We start from the raw sequence: 20244 nt of genomic DNA, 5'->3' as shown, positions 1-20244 counted from the left end.
GTAAAATTAAAGAAGTGGTAAGGGTTGAGGTCTCTCTGTAGTAGCTATGCAGGATTACTGAAGTCAAAAGGTGCGTTCCCTTTCTCTCTTTTCTTCTTGCTTTTCTTTTATCTAAGAATGATAAATACTTTGCGGATGAACTTGCAAGCCTGGTTTCAGCTAGATTGTCTCCCGGTGCTCCCCCTTTCCTCTGCCACCCAGCATATCTTGCAGTTTTCTTAACTTTAATCTTTTGATGCTTGCTGGCACTACTGATTTTGTATATCTAGAAACCTCTCAAAGACTATGGAAACAGAAGTCCTCTGTAGTTTACTTATCAAGTTTCTTATGTTATACCTCTCAGTGAGATAAAGGAGGAGGATGATCTAACACTGAAGAAATTTGACCCAGTATGCTTTCACAATTTTACTTATATTAGTAACACTTCTGGCTATGTTTGGGTGTAGGATTAGAATTTGACAATTGTATGTTTGAGGCACAATGAAAATTACTATGACTTATCCCCACGTTGTGTTTCAGCCAGGCTTACTCATATGGTGAGATGTCTTTTACTTGTTAAGCTGCTTTTGTGCCGACTCTGTGACTTAACAATAATGACGACTCTTATCTTCTTTGATTGTTCCATACTTATGCAACAAAGTTAGTTGTTTGTATTTTTTGCACTTACAGATACTGGCACATCACATTTTTAATTACTGGCTTGAAAGAAGTCTTAATGACAAATTGTATTTTAAAAATAATTTCTCATGTAGTTTTATATTTGATCTTGTAGATGAACCATTTGATCCATTGTTTTCCTCATAGTGGTTGTAGGAACTTCTCTTAGATTTGATGAATTGGTGTGTGTATTATTAATTTAATTTAATATTCCTTGTCAAAAATACCCCAACCATAGCTAGCAGTAAATAACTTTTATTGCAACATCTTACTAATTTATTCGGTCCTTAAAGTAAGTGTGTATGATGCAGAAAACTTTGAGTAGGATATTGAACGAAAAGCCCCTATTAAGGGCTAGAACTACATGGTTCCAGTACTATACCAATCTTAATTCAGCCAGTAAAAATGCTGAGAAATTGAAAATGACTTTCTAATTATAGTAAGTTTTTTTTTTTTTTTTAATTATCCCCTTTAAGATATAAACCAGGAACCAGTGTTCAGCTTTGGGTGGGCTTCTTGCACTATGCATTGTTCCATAGATTTGTCCTTTTTTGATGAGTTCTCAGTGTGTGGACAGTAAGCACAGGAGGGAACTGAGACCCACCCTTCTGTACAGCTGAACAGTGTTCCAGAGATCAGTCCGTTTGTCTGCTTCAGAATGCCTTTTTGTAGGTTACTTTTTTGTAGGTTTTTGGCTCCCGCTTTGCCCAAGACTTCTGCAAATGTTCAGCAACCCTCACTACCCCCGACACGTTATTATAGCAGAAGGTTAACTGCCAGCCACTTCGAGCTTTTTAATCTGTCAAAAAATACTCTGCAAATAACAATGTGTTCTTAAGTTTAAGATTTTTTTTTACTTCTTTAGCTAATGAGCTTGTGACCATGCTAACACTCAGAACTGTAATTAAATGACAGCTGTATTTCATACAAATGAATTGCAAATCCAGTGTCCCTGAAAAGCCAGGACTTGGACACCAGCATTTGAATATTAAAACTTAGAATGTGTTTTCAGTATTCACCTGTATAGGCTTCAGTATTCTGTTTGCAAAATGCAACCACTTAATTACAGATTGTTGTGAAGTTTGATGTTTCAAGCACTCAAATGCAGCAATGGCAAGCATCAGAGAAAATCCCAGGTAGGAATAATTAGAGATATATATTAAAAAATGGATTTGAATGAGGTGCAGTAAATAGGATATAAATGTTGAAAAACTAAGATGAAATTAATTGTAGAAGTAATCATTCAGGGTTCATTGCACTGAAAGAAAGATGTGGGGGAAAACAGAAAATTGTATAATTATAAAGTGGGTTTTTATATAGAAAATCAAAATAGGTCTGGACGAGCATTTCTAATGATGTTGTTTTCTAATTCTTCATACTTTAATGTAGGGGTTTTAATGCTAAGCAGATTTGCCCTGTTTTCAGTAAATGGGAGAAACTCTTCTTCCTTGAGGAAAAAGCTGTTTAATAAACATCTGACACTGATTTTGCTGCCATTAAAAAAATAAAAGTGTTTTTGTAGCGTATATGTTTAAAAGTCAAGGATGGTTGCCATTATGGAGTATTAAGAAAAAAGAGCTGCTGGTTTGTAATTTTTCCAAAGCTTTGCTAAATAGTTTTCTTTGCCAAGAGTATAGCGTTACAGTTTTGAGAAACTGTTTACTAATTGGCTGCAGAGGAAGCAGTGCCTTCCAACCTAGACTAGAAATAGTTCATGGGTAAGTCAGAAAGAGAATGGCTGTCTTAAATTCCTTTGTTCAGCAAGGACTGGAGATGACTAATGTCAGACAGTGTGTATTTTACTCAGTGGTTTTGTTGGTTTTTTTTTTCTTTAACCTGAGTCACATCTTGACCTCTTTTGCTTGATAACAGGTACTCATACTGTAAGTGTCTAAAAGCTTAATCTAATTTCCTTACTCTTTCAACAAGGTAAAAATGCTGACAGCTAATAGTCTGAACTATCACATTTGCCAACCGATTGGCGGATTCAGTAGCAAAATAGAAAATCACTGTTCTATGCCTTTTTTAATACCTTGTTTTAGGCGATAGTTGCATCACAAGGTTGTTTCCCTCCTTCTCTACTCCCATGCCCACAAAATTAGTTTAGATTAGATATGAAGTCTGATTAGATTACAGACTAACAGAGGTTTGTCCTGCAGTAGTAGTTTGTGCTCAGCTCTTTCTCCCCGCACAAATAGTGGGGGCTTTGTTGATTTTGTAGCCCTCCAACATTTTTATTTTCCCATTGGTACTTGCATTGCATCTGCTGTTCTGCACGGCTGTGTGATGTAGCAGGTCAGGGAACTGATCTGGCTCCTGGGAGGAAGGAGCCCTTTGAAAAGGCTTCAGTTTACACAGCACAGTGGGTAAGCCATGGAGAAGAGCGGGATAGAACAGTGGCTTTTTCCTAGCGGAAAAGCCAGCTTAGATGCACATCAAACTAGAGCCTCGGAGTAATGTGTTTTGTTTCAGTCTTTTATAAATCTTTTTAGAAAGCTATACCATTTCCTACGCGATTCAGTAAAAATATTCTTGTCCTAGAGGATTTTACCCTTACAAATGCCTGTTTCTCTATGTAAATTATCTGTATTTCTAACAGCTGCATGCAGAACAAATATGTTCTCTTCCCAGGCTCCCTTTTGTTTTGCAGCTGCTCTTTGTAAATGGCACAAACTCCATCCATGCCCTTTCCACAATATCGTGATCAATGTTCCTAACTGTTCTGAAATTTGCAACTGCAAAAAGCAGCTACATAGAATGGAGTGAGATGCAACTTTTTTTAATTATGCAAGTGTACTTTCATTCTTAATGTATAGAATCATAATGTCTGGCATATAGTTTTTAACATGAATATGTATGGAAGCTAGAAGTTACAAACCTGCAGAATCTGAAAGTCATGATGTAAAGCAACTGATAAGTCCTAAGCACTACCTTTTAGCTGGGATGCTGGTTGAGACTTCAGATGTGTTATCCAGATGAATAATACAGTTCCGCATGGAATGCTGCTAACACAGCTGTTTTCTTTTAATTTTTCTTGCCCTAATAATGGTAAGAACGTTTAGCATATTTTGATTGTTTCTCCCTTCGAAAAAATGGCATTTTAAAGAGTTGTAAAGTCTGCCAATTAATACTTAAGAACTTACTATTTCTAGAGTTGGCTGTCTTGTGAAAGATGTATTCTTTATTTGGGAATCCTGTGCTCCTGTGCTACCTGCCTTGTCACATTCCAGGCAGCTTTAGTGGCTAACAGTAGTTTCAGGAATGATCATACAAGGTCAGACAAAAAGTCCATCAAACAAATTTCCCATCTCTGAGGGAGCATGGAAACAAGGCAAGGATATATTGTGAGGGTGGCTCCCCCCCACCCCAAATACTGCCCTGGTCTCTAGTTATTTGTGGCTTAGTATTTTGAGCTAGAAAGTGTATTTTATTAATGGTGGATTGCTTTTTATTGTTGTTTGGTTTGATCTTTTTGTTGTGAGCTTGCCAACTCAACCAGAAAACACTTGATCGTATTCTATTGAAGGACATTATACTAACTTCCTAGTATTTACTTGTTTAATTATCTAAGAATTGTGTTCATTTTTACGCTTAAGCAAACTTTTAGTCAAAATTGAGAATTGTTGCACTGGATTGTGTTACTGTGCTTTCCTTAATTTCTTGTCTTCTCCTTGGTATGCAACATTAATAATTTTGTCTGGGAGAGAGAAGACTCAGTTTCTATGGTCAATCATACGTAAAGAGTTGAAGTTCAGTTTCAACTTACCAACTCTGCAGCGCAATTATACTTGTCAACATTCTTCCGTAGACACATGACTGGTCAAGTATGTACTTTTTAAACTGATGGAATCTTGAATGGAAGAAATGTTGGCTATGCAGACTTCTCAGCCAGCTGTCTTAAAGCTGCTTCTTCCCTTTCTTTAAGACGAAGAGTAATGATGACCTTTTAGCGGGGATGGCTGGTGGCAGTGGAGTGACAATGACCAATGGTGTCAAGGCAAAGAAGAGCACTTGTGTATCAACAGCATCTTCAGCTTCAGGGACAGCCATGAACAATCTGGAAAATAAACCCAAAACTATTGCAGGTAAATGGATAGATTGATCATTAAAAATGGTAGTTGGGTGGCTTTTTATTATCCTATTATATATTGAGGATCCAGGCTGCCTGATGAAGTGGTCAGTAAGACCATGGTCAAATCAAGAGCGTCCTGTGCACTCTTCCTGTTTTTTAATATTGTAATTCCCTTTTTGGAGGGTGATCCTTTTAATTTTTTTCAGTACTGTTTATGTAACTACTATATAAAACTAGATAATACAATTAATCTAGAGGTTCATAGATTTGTCTAAAAATAATTTAATTTGTCTAAAAATAAAAATAAAATCCATGCCACAAACGCTAGATCTTTAAGATGTGATCGCTTGTTGCCATCAATATTTTGGACATTCTGCATTGCTTTATAGAAACAAAGTAAGAAAGCTTTCAGAAACTGTTCAGAAAAGTGATGTTATTTGGTGTGTTATCAGTATGAATGGAAATATGTCTTATCTTCCATTGCTATGTTTTGGATTCAGTAATGTTTGCCAAGCTGTAAAGCATCTGGAAATAAAGTAGTAATAATCTATCCTTGTCTTTATGAAATGAGATGAAAATGCAAAAACCCTTAACTTTCATTTTGGGCAATCATAATATGCAATTCAGCACTTAAAAGTGTATTCAAACCTACTGAAAAGAGAGACAAATTTGAACTTGCAGGAATGGCACTGCTGCATTTTTATACAATTTATCAGAAGCTGTTGAAGACAGAAAAAAAGAAACTTGCAAATGTTAAACTTTAAGGTCTATCTCATTTTCAAAATACTGGTAAAGCACAGCAATTGGTAAACCATGTATCAATTACAATATAACTGCGCTGATTCTTGAGTAAGGTTGTGTAAGTGCTTACTCTAAAGGTATCTTATGAAATGTATTTACCAGTGTGATTCAGAAAATCAACTACTGTATTGCTGATACAAAATACACAGTCTTCTATTACAGATACTGTATTCTCACTTAATGTTCCTAACTTTCAAAAAACATACAGGTACAAGTTCCACAACTAAGCGTAGCACTTCATCTGGAAATAAAGAGTCAAGTTCTTCTAGAGAAAGAATACGCGATCGTTCTCGTTTAAGCCAGAGCAAAAAGCTACCTTTGACTGGACAGGGGACCAATGATACGGTACTGGCAAAACGCTCCCGTAGTCGCACCAATCCAGAATCGGATATTCGAATGAGCAAGTCCAAATCAGACAATCAAATCAGTGACAAAGCTGCATTGGAAGCAAAGGTGAATGATCTTTTGACGTTAGCAAAAACTAAAGATGTGGAAATCTTGCATCTGAGGAATGAACTAAGGGATATGCGTGCTCAGCTGGGACTTAACGAAGGTCAACTTGAAGGTGATGAAAAATCTGAAGAGAAAGAGGCCATTGTTGTCCATCAGCCAACTGATGTAGAGTCTACACTGCTACAGTTACAGGAACAAAACACTGCCATCCGAGAAGAGCTCAACCAGCTGAAGAATGAGAATCGAATGTTAAAAGACAGACTAAATGCATTAGGCTTTTCTTTGGAACAAAGGCTGGACAACTCTGAAAAACTCTTTGGCTATCAGTCTTTAAGTCCAGAGATTACAGCTGGCAACCACAGTGATGGTGGTGGTACTCTGACATCCTCAGTGGAAGGTTCTGCTCCTGGATCAATGGAAGACTTGTTAAGTCAGGATGAAAATACTTTGATGGACAACCAACACAGTAATTCCATGGATAATTTAGACAGTGAGTGCAGTGAAGTTTATCAGCCACTGACATCAAGCGATGATGCCTTAGATGCTCCATCATCTTCGGAGTCTGAAGGTGTACCAAGTATAGAAAGATCTAGGAAGGGAAGCAGTGGCAATGCAAGTGAAGTGTCCGTAGCTTGTCTGACAGAACGGATACATCAGATGGAAGAGAATCAACACAGTACAGCTGAAGAGCTTCAAGCTACACTTCAAGAGCTTGCAGATTTGCAACAAATAACACAAGAGCTAAACAGTGAGAATGAAAGACTTGGAGAGGAAAAAGTAATCCTTATGGAATCTTTGTGCCAGCAAAGTGACAAATTAGAACACTTCAGCCGTCAGATCGAGTATTTTCGGTCCCTTTTAGATGAACACCATATTTCCTATGTAATTGATGAAGATATGAAAAGTGGTCGTTACATGGAGTTAGAGCAACGTTATATGGACCTTGCGGAGAACGCTCGGTTTGAGCGAGAGCAGCTGTTAGGTGTTCAGCAGCACCTAAGCAACACTCTGAAGATGGCAGAACAAGACAACAAGGAGGCCCAAGAAATGATAGGGGCATTAAAAGAACGAAATCACCACATGGAACGGATTATTGAGTCAGAGCAGAAAAGCAAGACAGTGATAGCATCTACCCTAGAGGAGTACAAAGCTACAGTAGCCAGTGACCAGATCGAGATGAACAGGCTGAAAGCTCAGTTAGAGCATGAAAAGCAGAAAGTGGCAGAGTTGTATTCTATTCACAACTCTGGAGATAAATCAGATATACAAGACCTGCTGGAGAGTGTCAGGCTGGATAAAGAAAAAGCAGAGACGTTGGCCAGTAGTCTGCAAGAAGAGCTGGCACACACTCGCAATGATGCCAATCGATTGCAAGATGCCATTGCTAAGGTAGTGTTTAAAACAAACTATTGTATTTTAACATCCCACATCCACCATGACTTACTGTTGGTCACTGTAGTTCTTTTAGAAGTAAAGGGTTAATTATGAGGTTACTCAGACTGCAGTAGTGTTAAGATAGATTACTTTCTCTTAACCTTTGTTATGAAAATGACGGAGGCCTTTTTAAATATTACATGGATACATTCAACCACAGGGTAACTGTCATGTTACTTGCTTTAAAATACTGGTATTTAAACTCTGCAACTTATTTCAAGGGCCAAGCTTAACCAGTATTTAACATACTGTGTGAACTTTGTGCTTAAATCACATGTCTTCTACAAGAGTTTCAAGGAGTTAGTGCCAAACTGCTGGAAGAGAGATATTACTGAGAAGGTACTGGGAGTTAAAGGTTGAAGTGACAGCCCAGCTGTTGATTAATTGTAGGAGCTTTCACAGCTGTTGAGAGAATATATTGGAGTTTCAGCTTATTCAAGTTGGTTCAGTTAACTTAAAATAAACTAATGGTAAAGAAAGCAGAAAACTGTTGTCTTTCTCCAATCAATAAATTACTAATTTTGAGGTAAACAGAGATCTTACAAAATTTAGTTTAACTTTCTGAATATGTATTTTAGTTATAAACAAAAAAATGTTTTAAACAATTATTATTAAATCTGGCAAATACACATAGGTATGAATCATCCATAATGATCCATCCAGGAGCAGCTTGTGTGCTGAGTGGGTTTTGGATCAAAATGTGTATTTCTAGTTCTAGAGCCAGGTATTTTAACTCAAATATAACTAATCTAACCAGTAAATATGTCTAGTAAAAGCATTTACCAGAATTTAATATGAAAGTAAGAATAAAAGTTATTTAATAATTTTAACTATGCATTAAAGGTGTATCTTCCTGATGAGAAAATTTGTGCCATATTTAATGTCTGAACTGTATATTAGTTGCAAATCAACATGTTAGTCATGATCACCAGCCAGTTAGGTAAACCTTAATTTGGGGGGGGGAGGAATTAATGATTACAGTTGGGTAGTCCTGTTAAAATACAAAATACTGAAACAGATGATTTAAAGCAGGGCATTTTGTCTATTAAAATTGGTGCCTGACTGTATTGACTCACCCTAAGCCATGACCTAATTTCTGCTGGTTTTCTGACACCTTATTTTTGCTGATGGGTTACTGTCACTGATGCCAGCATGTTACTTATGCTGCAGTTTCATGAGCCAGGATAAAATAGCCTTGTTGCTCCTGAAAGGGAGAAGTCTACTACCTCTTCCTTTCTCTGCATTTTTTCTTTCTAAATTCAGTTTAATAGCTTGTAAGACTCCCATGGGAAGTACTTCAACTCAGTAACACATCTCACACACAAATGTGAATCCTGCTACTTGGTTAAGGAAATGAATCGTCTCACATATCGGCTGCTCATGAAATCACAGCCTTGGTACTATGGTATCGTTCCTTACTTGAATACAGGATACTGCGGTTAGAGTAGCTGGGGAATGCTCATGCATTCAGCTTGGGAATAAAAGAGTTTAACTCTGGCTCAGGAAGATAGTTGCACTAGAACAATACATTTTTAAAGACTTAGACTTAACTTCTTGTCCTGTAATTTTTTATGGTTGCAGAAATATATTGTAAGTATGGTAGTTATGAAACTAAGAGTGTGTTTTAAATGCAGCCAATTTAGTTATGGTAACATACGTTCTTTTTCAGGTTGAAGATGAATACAGAGTGTTCCAAGAAGAAGCCAAGAAACAAATTGAGGATCTCAATGTGACTCTGGAAAAACTTCGGACAGATCTAGATGAAAAAGAGACCGAGAGAAGTGACATGAAAGAAACTATCTTTGAGTTGGAGGATGAAGTAGAGCAGCATCGTGCTGTGAAGCTTCATGACAATCTCATCATATCTGATTTGGAGAGTAAGTGTTACAAGTTTCTGTTGTGAGAGAAATGATAATTTAAGAATGGCTGAAGGATAATGCTGAAATAATGAAAATATTTTCACTTGTCTTTTGTATGTCTGAATTCAAGTCAGACTGGGCTTTGCAGAACCCTTACATGCTGGGGGGAGAAAAATCAAGTTGGCTTTGCTTTTCCAGTCCCAGTAGTAGTTGGTGTGGGAGTGAAAACCTGTAAATTGAGAATAAATATGAAATCTGATAGTGCTGTTTTTAAGTTGCTTTTCAAAGTAGAAGAACATGCAATTACAGACTTAATAATAGTGTGCTCCTTGTGCATTTTTGAGACTGGATGACTGAGTTAGCGTTTTGGTAGTGGTTTTTTTTTTAAACGGCGGTCTTGTTTTTGAGCGCCCAAATATTAGAAGTTATAAGGTAGCTCGAGAATGTGTGTAATTAATGATTTCTCCCACCCGAGGAAGGGTGTTTTTAGTGGAGAAATGGGTGATTGGAGGTTACAAATGTCAGAGCTGACTTGGCAGTACGGATATATTATATATCTCCTATGTGGATTTGCTCAAGCATGAAACTGATCTGTAAACCTGAAAATTAATCTGACAAACTTCAAGCAAGTTAGAATAAAACCTTATCTGTTGACTCTTGCCACTGTTGAGAAATTGTTGGGGCTTATAATGAAACTCATGTTTACTGTATACTTGTCTAGCTCTCTATGCCTTAGTTCCCTCTCTGATCTCCAAGACCTGCTCAGACATTCCTACCACACGCTGCAATTCTGCAATTAGTTTTCATCTAAATAAGAACTCAGGCAACTGCACCCTAGCAAGCTGTATTTGCAGATTGCTACTTAGAGAATTCAAGTATGTGCTTTTCTTCCATGGTATACAAAGACTGAACAAGAGAGCAAAAAACCCAAAAAATCCCTTTTAACAGCAAGGGAAATATTCATAGAAAGGATTTTAGATTAGTATGCTATCAACAAAAGGTAGTGTCTTAAGCATGCTAAATTGCTTATTCAACAGAAGCTTGGTGTCTTCAGACATGCGCTGTTAACTTGGCTTCCCTAAGCAACCCTTCTTTATCTTGAAAGACAATCACTGTTTCTCTTTACTAAATTGCTTTAGGTTTTATTCTGCAATATTTTTTTGTTCTTTCTGTTCCAAAAACCAAAGACAGACATTTACTTGGGAGCAGGAGCTTGAGGCATATGGTTAGTCACTCTGACTTTGTTCCTGAAGGCATTTTGTAGCCAAGTCTTGAAAAGGTTCAACACTTTTCTACTTGCATTGTTTTGTCCATTAACTGACATACATTCATACAGAAAACAGCACCATAGTCAAGCAAACATTTAGGTATCTGCTTAGTAATACCTGATTACAAGGCAGCTTTGATTTTTAGATGCTGCTGCTTTGAGGGTACAAAAAGGCTGTCAGATATTTCACTTAAAGTGGTAAAAATTCAGGTGGACAAACCTCTGCCTGGGCAGAAATTTGCAACAAAAATTGCAATGGTCTTTGTTACTCATGGCTCTTGGAGTAGCCTGGAAAGTTCAGCTGTACTAGCTGATGGCCTGGTGTGACCCTTTGGGGAAGAAAGCAGTATTTTAGTTATAGGCGGGAAGGAGAGTGGCATCTAGTGGTGGTAAGAAAGGATGGCACCGAAAGAATAGTATAAATTTAACAAAATATTTTTCTCTGACCACTTTAAAATACTGTTCATTATGGGTTCATAATTGAACCTCATACAGGAGTTTCTTGGTGGTAGCCTCAAAGTAGTGATGGCAAAGAACAGCATCTCAGAAAATGTGGGACTTGGAAGTAGTGCATATAACATACAAAAGCCAGAATTTTAATAACTTGTATTAAAGCGACAGAAAAACACATCTTAGAAGTAGTAAGTTACCTGATGCAAATGAGACTTTTGGCCAGTTCTGGTATTCTGTCAGCCAAATGTATAATGCCTGTGATTTCAAATGTGGAGAATTTAGTCTAGGTTTAGGTATTATAAAGCACTAGTTAGAAAAAAATGGTGGTTTCTGGCCCAAATAACCAAGTTTTTCTTTAGTGAACTTTTATTTTAGATTTTAAAATATGAGGAACTCTAACCCAGTTAGAGTTATTCAGGAGAGAATTTGCCTAATGGCAAAGTTACTGAGTGAATGAAAGTGATGGCAAGACAACTGATAAATGAGAAGTGATAAGTGATGGAAAACTATCGCTTAAAGAATTCACAAAAGACAGACTTTACAGTTAGGAGAACGATGCTTCATAGATGAGGTGGTGAGTGTTCATTCAATTTAATGGTTAATCAACACTAAATAATAATGTAGGAATGTGAAATGCTCTAGCATCATTACTTAGGGCATGCTTCCTTGTGGGCTTTCCAAACACCGAAAAGAAGCACAACAAACATATATGAAATACATTTCACAGTAATCTGAATATTGAACTGTCATATTTTAGCTGTTAATATGTCTGCCTTCAAAAAGTGGGATCTCTGATGTGGACAGTAGGATGTAAAGTGCATTGATTAAAACATACAGTATGTTCCTGATGGCCATCGGGATGCAGCAGGAACTGTAGTCAGTGGCAACTGAACTCATCACTGGTGGGACAAGGAGTTTTAAGCATAGTGCTTCTGTATTGTATCTAAAAAGTCTAAGAAATGTTAAAATAACCTGTATGTTGTATATCCTCACTAGGACGCTGAGATGACACAAGTCATAGTCAAGATGAGTCTGTAGGTACTGGTGTGGAGGTGAGGGACTGGAGAGGACAGGGCAGGCTGGAAGGTGGCCGGGGAGGTGGGCATTGCACTAGATGGCGTGTTTCCTCTCGGTTTTCACTTCCGACTGTGGAAAAACTTTCAGTAGTCAGGTAGCCAAGCTGTCACATAACTCACCTTTGATGACTAAGGGGAAAAAAGAAACCTATTGTTCTTCCAAGCAGTTAATAAGAGTTTGTAGGGTTTTTTTTTTTTTTCAGAAAACTTTTGTCTCCTGATTTGCTGAAAATTGATATTTGTAGGTTAGCTTATCAGTTATCAGATGTTTCTTCTGAAGCCTGAAAATACTTCTTGCATGTTCATTTAGCACAAGGTAGATGTGCTAAATATATCAGTTCCCTTAGTCTGTAGCTATTCAAGTCAGTAAATATTTTGGACAAGGGTGGGTGAGCAAGAAGGTTGATATATCTAGTGTTCAGGGAATAAATAGTTATTTTATGGAGCTGGCAGTGTTAGTTTTTAATTCTGCTATATCTCATTTTGAAAAGGATCTGGACAGCAGTTGTGAAATTAAATTTTTACATTGCCATATTTAGGCTGTTTATACTATAGCGTTGGAAAAGTCAGTTGGATGTTAGTTTTCTAATTGTTAGTAATTAGGTGGTGGGGTTTTTTTAATTATTTTTTTTCCTAATGTTGGACCCTTAAAAAAACCAGCTTGCTTGCTGTATAGACCTACTGTCTGACAGTGATGAGCTCAAAAGCAAGACTGATATGCAAATTGCCTGAGCTTTGGTAGATTTGTAATCAGTGTGACTTCCTTATATAAGGAAGCTATAATTCTTAAATTAACTGTCCTGCTAGCACTACTCTGTGTAGATGTGATTATACTGAGATAGCCATTTCTATGCTAAAAAATGGAAATACTGTCCTAGTATAAGGCAAACGAATGTACCTGGTACAAAAATTGCGAGAAGGCCCATTGTGGATTTGCCTGTGTCAGGTTTACTTGATTTAGCTTTGCTTATAAAGAATGTCATGCTTTGAAACTATTATGCGTATCTGAATATTGTGAGTGGGTTCTTTTTTTTTTTTTCTTTCTTTCTTCCCCCCTCCTCCCCCAAGACAAAGTAAACAATTGAATGTTGATACTTGTTTTTATTTCATAGCTATGAATTCTAACTGCTAATTATAATCAGTAAGAGTTACAGATACAGAATGCAGTGGTACTTTTCTCTGGCAGCCGTATAAAATTCAGATGATATCTTAGTTTCTTCCTTCCACCAGCTGTAGTTGTAATGTTTTTCTTTACCATTTGTAGCCTGCATTTCCCATAATTTATCTATCTTTAAAAACCATGGACTTGTCAAACTGATTTAAGTCAATTTCGTTTTGTAAAATGTAGACATAATTGAATACTGCAGTAAAACACGAGCAGCTTGCTGATTTGCCATCTTTGATTGTCCTGTTCATTCATCAGAATGGTCTCCTTGTTCTCCTTGTTCTCCTTGTTCTTCACTTACTGTAAACAACAGTTACTTTTCCTTCTATCTCAATCCTCTTTCTTGTCTACGCTCCTTAAAAGGAGGAGACTGGATAATGGTAGAAGAGAAGTACCTGTCCTACCTTACTGAAAATTGCAGCAGATACAGCTGGAAAGGGTTTATGTGTGCTGGGGAAGAATTGTGGAGGTTGTGTGGTTGCGGAAAGGAAGGATACCACAAGGCAGGTGTACAGAGAATTGCTGCCTGTGTGCCTATTTTGACTACTTGAATTTTCAGGATGTACTTGGTAGCACAATGGAGTTCAGGCTGTAAGAGGTAAATCGCTTACCTTAGTCTTAACTTCTCACTACATTTCAAATTCAGTTGCAGTTTGGTAGTTCTTTCCAGTTTTGGTGGGTTTTTTTTTTTCTAATCTTTCTGACTGGGGGAAAAGACTATTTCCAATAACTGCTGTAAAATGTTCTGTATTGTTTATAGTAACTGCAGAATATTCAGACCATTGTGTTTTACTTCAAAGCATAAATATAGTAAAACTTAATGGAGCATTTCATATCTCACAAAAGCTCAGAACAATGGCATTACACAAGCTTTAACTCTGGATGCAGTTATAGTTTCTGGTTTGTGGTTATTTTTAGATGAACTATAGCTTGCTTTTAGTAGTAGAACAAATTTTATTTTTAACAGCAGATTTTCTTTGAACTGTCTTTAAAAGAAAAAATGGTCATCCACTATATTTTGTTTCAAAATGCTACTGGATGCTCTTTAGGGTGTGTTGACTTGCTGTCACTGTTGAAAGTTAACTAATTTGCAGAGGGGGTTTTTAGCATATGTTTAAAGGAAAAAGGGGTGGAGAGGGAGAGCAACTTTTGTAACTTAGACCTAAAGCTGGCATCTCAGTGCTGACTTCAGCTCAAACGAGGTATGAATAGAGGAAAGCTAAAAATTGGAGGGCTTTGCTTAAATATCACGGTAGCATGAGAATTGAATGGCGCACAATGTTAGGCTTATCTTCAAAGCTTAAAGATCAGTTGGATGTATCTTAAAATGTGCAGTCTTGTAAGGAGGAGATAAATACAGAAATGTTTGTCTAATTTTAGTGTTTCAACTTTTCCAAGCCTGAAAGATCACGTTTTCAGGCCAACTGAGGTTTATATCATTCTTGTAAAGAAATTAGTGGTGGCATTGAAAGCCTCTGTACTTGGGACTGTTGAGGCAAAACTCAAGAATTCCGTCTGATGAAAAAACTAAAAGGAATTCCATGGCTGAAAAATTGAAATGTTCTTAAGAGCATAGTTGAAGCTCCTGAATGTACACATCAGCATAAATCTGTTCTTAGCCTTCGTTGCATCTGATGTGAACATTTTGAAATGCTTACTATTTTTCATTTACTCTGCCATAGCTTCATTTTTATTGTTAAGGAAAGCACTTTAACAAAAGGCCAGGAGTATTGATGGCATGACCTCTCTCAATGATTTTTCAACACTCCTGGGAATCTGGAGAGCTCCCAGTTGACTGGAAGCTGGCAAACGTTGTTCCAGTCTTCAGGAAGGGCAACAGGGATGACCCCGGTAACTACAGGCCTGTCAGTCTCACTTCTGTGCCTGGCAAAATTGTGGAGAAGATTATTCTGGGAGTTACTGCAAAACACCTGAAAGACAACGCAGTCATCGGTCCCAGCCAGCACGGGCTCACGAGGGGAAGGTCCTGCTTTACAAACTCGATTTCTTTCTATGACAAGGTTACCCATGAGCTGACCAAGGAAAGCCAGTCAATGTGATCTTCTTGGATTTCAGTAAAGCTTTCAATACTGTCTCTCACAGTCTCCTCCTGCCCAGAATGTCCAGCACACAGCTGGATAAACACGTACTGCAATGGGTGAGCAAGTGGCTGATGGGTCGGGCTCAAATGGTGTTATACTGGGCTGACGGCCAGTCACTAGCGGGATTCTGTAGGGGTCCATCTTGGGGCCAGTACTCTTTAATCTCTTCATAAATGACTTGGATGCAGGACTGGAAGGAATACTAATTAAGTTTGCTGATGATACAAAATTGGGAGGATCTGTTGACACTCTCGAGAGCAGAGAGGCCCTGAGAGGGATCTGGACAGACTGGAGAGCTGGGCAATCACTGACTGTATGGAGTTTAACAAGGGCAAGTGCTGGATTTTGCACCTGGGGCACGGCAACCCTGGACATACATATAGACTGGGCAGTGAGAGGCTGGGGAGCAGCTTCGCAGAGAGGGACCTGGGAGTTCTGGTCGCTGGCAAGTTGAACATGAGCCAACAGTGTGCCCTGGCAGCCAAGAGGGCCAACCATGCCCTGGTGGGCATCAAGCCCTGCATCGCAGCCGGGCGAGGGATTGTCCCGCTCTTCCCTGTGCAGTTCAGTTCAGTTGTTGGCTGATCATTTTTACAGTTTGGAAATAGCTACACAATGCTATAGAAACAAAATCACCCTAGAATCCAAAGATCGGTGAAGTGACACACTAGTTAGAAATCTTTGCTGTGTTCTTCTTCATTAGTTGCTTAGTTTTAAGAATGGGGTAATCAATCATATTGTCCTGGTGTACTGAATAAAGTAACAAATGAATAAGAAGTGCAGTAGCCAGTCTGTCAGACGCCACGTGAGGAGCTGGTGGTGATCGAGCTGCATACCCTTTTGTATAGCTGCTGACAGATTTAAGGGCCCATCTCTTTCATAACATGATCTAATAGTCTGTTTATCCCTTTGCTGTAAATATAGCTTGTTTCAACTTCAAATAGTAGCTTGATAGACAAGAATGTAAGATTCTTGAGGACGTGAGTAGAATTTTATCTCTGTTGAAGGCATGGCTGTGTTATGTCAGCTGCTTTGTGTCAGGGAGTAAATTGTGAATCAAAATGCTTCATGTAGCTGCAGCTTAGGTTTGAAGAGAGGAAAACCCCCAGACATCCATGGTTTTAGGATCCTTCCATGTTGATTTACCAACCTTGTTTATTTGCTCTTTGTTACTGCTTTGTCATAATAATTAATATTGTGAAGAGTAGAGAAGAGATTTGTATAAGAATTGAGTTTGCTTATGCTGTTCCCCTCACCAGTCATAGAGAAGTACGTACCTATTGATACTTTCTGTCAAATTATTTCTGCTCATACTGTTTTTCTCCACATGGCTTTAGTTATAAAAATGTATTCTCTGAATAAGTTTTCAAAAACATTTTTTAAGTAAGTGGATCCCTGACTATGATCTTACCGATAATTTGACTTTCTTTCCAGATACAGTTAAAAAACTTCAGGACCAAAAGCATGACATGGAAAGAGAGATAAAGAATCTTCACAGGAGACTCCGGGTAGGTTAAAAACTCAATGAATCGTGAACTTGAAATGTCATAAGACCTGCATGTGAAATTGTGACAAGGTAATATGATGAGATGTAATACCATTAAAATAATTATTTCTGAGAGACAGGCAACACATGGGAATATATTTACTAACCTACAGAGACTAAAGAATTAACTTCTGAAAAATTCTCAGTGTCACAAAGATATGGCGTTCGGCTTGGGAGAAAATGTTCCTGTGTCTTCTGATGCATAGTTTAATATTATATCTTCCCCCTCCCCCCTTGAACTTTTTTTTTCTTCTAGAAAAGAAATTAATGAGCTTGGAAGTCTAGTTATTTCCAGAAAAACTTCTTCAGTTTAACTACTTGTAAGTTAGATTGTGCCTAATGCCAGAGATGAGGGCCTGTAAATTGCTTCCTATAATAGCACAGGGGAACTATAAATAATAAGAATAACTTTTATTTTACTTTTAATTCAAAATTCTTGCTGCTGCTTTAAATTTAAAGTATTATTTACTTATAGGAGGAGTCAGCAGAATGGCGTCAGTTCCAAGCTGATCTACAGACTGCAGTGGTTATAGCAAATGATATAAAGTCTGAAGCCCAGGAAGAGATAGGAGACCTGAAGCGTAGATTACATGAAGCTCAGGAGAAAAATGAGAAGCTCACTAAAGAGTTGGAGGAAATAAAGTCACGCAAGTATGCAAAAGACAACAGGGATATTATCCCTTTTGTGGGGGGGTTACAACTTTGGAAATCTGGTATCTTGACTGTTATTGAGTTCATAAATCCTCTCATGGTGAGGATCTGTATTTGAACAAGCTGCTTTACACAGGCTTTCGTGGGTCAACATAGGTAAACTTATAAGAACAATATTTGTTTATACCATATACTTAACCCATCCAAGAATATTCAGATTGGTGCTTTTGCAAAACCAGGTTGAAGTGGAGGATTTTTCCTAATTAACAGCTAGAGATGATTTAGCTTCCCTCAGTGTGAAAAACAAGCAGCGTTGGCTCTTCTTTACCATCGTTAATACTTATTAGCAGCCAAGGCTTCTGCTATGGTGAAAAATATAGCTGGATTTTTACCTGCGAAGAAACCTTTGCCTAATTCTGTATATATCTTGTACTGTTTTCTTTCCATTGATAATTGTTTCTGGAAATAGAGATGCTTTTTGTATGTTTTTAATAAAAACAATTCAAACTGTGGTGTACTGTGATGTATTATGTCTTGAATTAGGTGCTGCTGTTATTTAGAAGCTGAGTTATATATATTTCAGAAGTGTTAAAGTCCTCAAATCTATAGAATAGGAACATTTTGGAGAGCACCATTTGAATCCTGACTATGTTGTCTCTAGGGATTGAATGCATGTATGTCTTACAATTACAGTAAGGGTGATTGCTATGTGTATTAAACAGGTTTTTTTCTACATGGATGGGCATTTTATAGGATATATGATGCTTAACCCAGCATCCAGTAGGATGTAAGATAATGCAGGCTATGGAATTTGGGGAAAAGCTGATGGTAGGAAGAGCAGGCTGGTTGCACTGAATGTGGAAAATTATGTGGATGAATGAGTGGTGGGTGTAAAGCATCTTATCTGAAGTAAGATCACCAAGTGACATAATATGAACGATTCTTACTAACACATTTCATCCAGAATTGTAATTGTTCAGTTAGTGCTTGCAAGTGTCCCTCTGAGGTTAGAGTTGTGCTTTTGAAAGTAGAATTGGCTTGCTGATTCCAGTCACTAGCTTCATTATTATCTATTCACAAGCCTCTTTTGGCATTTGATTCACTGCAGACAAAGAACACAGGCAACTGAGACATATTCCTTGGAAGTGGCATAGCTACTGTATTGGACCGAAGGTGGTGGGAAAGTCTGTTAGTGTCTGAAGCAAGAATTAGTCAATGCTTAATTATTGCAAACTGTAGAAAATAGGTTGCTTTAAACAATTCTTGTCTTGTGAGTGACACTGAATACAATAACAACTATAAATATTCTGTGCTAAAAATCCACATTTTTTTTTTCAAAACTGATTCATACTGCTGCCTAAAGGTGTATGCCAGAAATGTATTCTTACCTCCTTAGTATTCATTTAAATTGTTTTCTGTTTATGCAGGTGGAAAAAAAATTGTCCCCTCTGAGCAGATTACTTTCATGTGAAGTGGTGAAATACTTTAGGCTCATTTCCATCCATGTGCACGTGTGTGTGTCTGAGAGATAGGAGCAGAAATTAAGCCTTAAATCAAGTATTGATTTGATAGTTTTCACCTGGTGCTTAAGCCCTCTTGCTGACACATAGCAAGAGCTTACAGTGATAATTTAGGTTGATAATCTATTTCTAAATTACAGCGGAATATGAACTCGGCTAATGTGGTGACCTATTTGGACCATAGGTTTCAATTTGCTTAATTTGGCAGTTCAAATTTGTGTTGATTTTTTAAGACTATGCATGTTGAAATGCTTTATAAATGCCTTAAACGGGCTGCATGTTGATTTCAGGCAGGAAGAGGAACGTGGTCGAGTGTACAATTACATGAATGCTGTAGAGAGAGATTTGGCAGCTCTGAGACAAGGAATGGGCCTGAGTCGCAGATCATCCACCTCCTCAGAGCCAACTCCTACTGTGAAAACACTCATCAAGTCATTTGACAGTGCCTCCCAAGGTAATTATTTTCAGCCGGTGTAGTAACTCTACCAGGTTACAATTTTGCATATGTTGGCATGGACAATTCTCATGGCTTAGCTAATTCAAAGGTAAGTTGTTTTATTGTACTGTCATGACCTATAAGTGGTGGCTGAAACAAAGCAGCCTGAACTAGATTGTACACTGCGGTTAAGTGCAAGCATCCTTTTTTTGTCTTGTCTTTCTGTTTTTTTCTTCACTGTTGCATTGCCAATGACTCATGTTAGACACTTTCATTCAGTGCTCCCTTACATTAGAAATACATAAACACATACTACACACATAATTGTAGCTGCAAACACAGCTGATTTCAGCCTGATTATTAAAATGTGCCAAATTAAGCATTCTAAAAGCCATGTAATAGCTAGAGCTGAGCTTGTTTCTTTTAATAACTTAGATTCTTGTAGTCAAAGTGCGGATGAAAGTTAAAAATAAAGCCCAGCCAGTTTCACCTATTAAAAGATATAGGGAATATTTTCTAAAATGCAAAGGATCTCACTGTTGAGACAATGGATTTTACTATAATTCTCTGGTTGTGGAAAAGGGTGCTGTTGTCCTTCTCTATAGATGAGCAGAATAAGGAATCCAAGTAAAAATCCTGAAATGAGAAACACTTGAGTTTTAGCTTTGACTCATATGCGACTTCGTATGGATTAAAATATTTCCCTCACTAGGCCTTTTGGCTTTGAAGTTCATTTACAATAATGTAACCGT

The 20244-nt window shown here is 37.7% G+C and overlaps 1 protein-coding gene across 4 annotated transcripts in view; it reads left to right on the top strand.

Moving 5' to 3' along the window:
- SPECC1L (sperm antigen with calponin homology and coiled-coil domains 1 like) overlaps positions 1-20244 on the top strand; it is a 79154-nt gene that overhangs the window by 15351 nt on the left and 43559 nt on the right. For all 4 annotated transcript variants that reach the window (XM_075110796.1, XM_075110797.1, XM_075110798.1 and 1 more), the window contains 6 exons: positions 4583-4742; positions 5739-7372; positions 9087-9294; positions 16774-16847; positions 17361-17536; positions 19347-19510. In XM_075110796.1, coding sequence (XP_074966897.1) covers positions 4583-4742; positions 5739-7372; positions 9087-9294; positions 16774-16847; positions 17361-17536; positions 19347-19510 — 2416 coding nt within the window. The remainder of the gene's footprint in view (positions 1-4582; positions 4743-5738; positions 7373-9086; positions 9295-16773; positions 16848-17360; positions 17537-19346; positions 19511-20244) is intronic.

Source organism: Phalacrocorax aristotelis, chromosome 15 (genome assembly GCF_949628215.1).
Source record: "Phalacrocorax aristotelis chromosome 15, bGulAri2.1, whole genome shotgun sequence".
In the NCBI taxonomy this organism is placed as follows: domain Eukaryota; kingdom Metazoa; phylum Chordata; class Aves; order Suliformes; family Phalacrocoracidae; genus Phalacrocorax; species Phalacrocorax aristotelis.
This window is presented reverse-complemented; position numbering and strand designations above follow the sequence as displayed.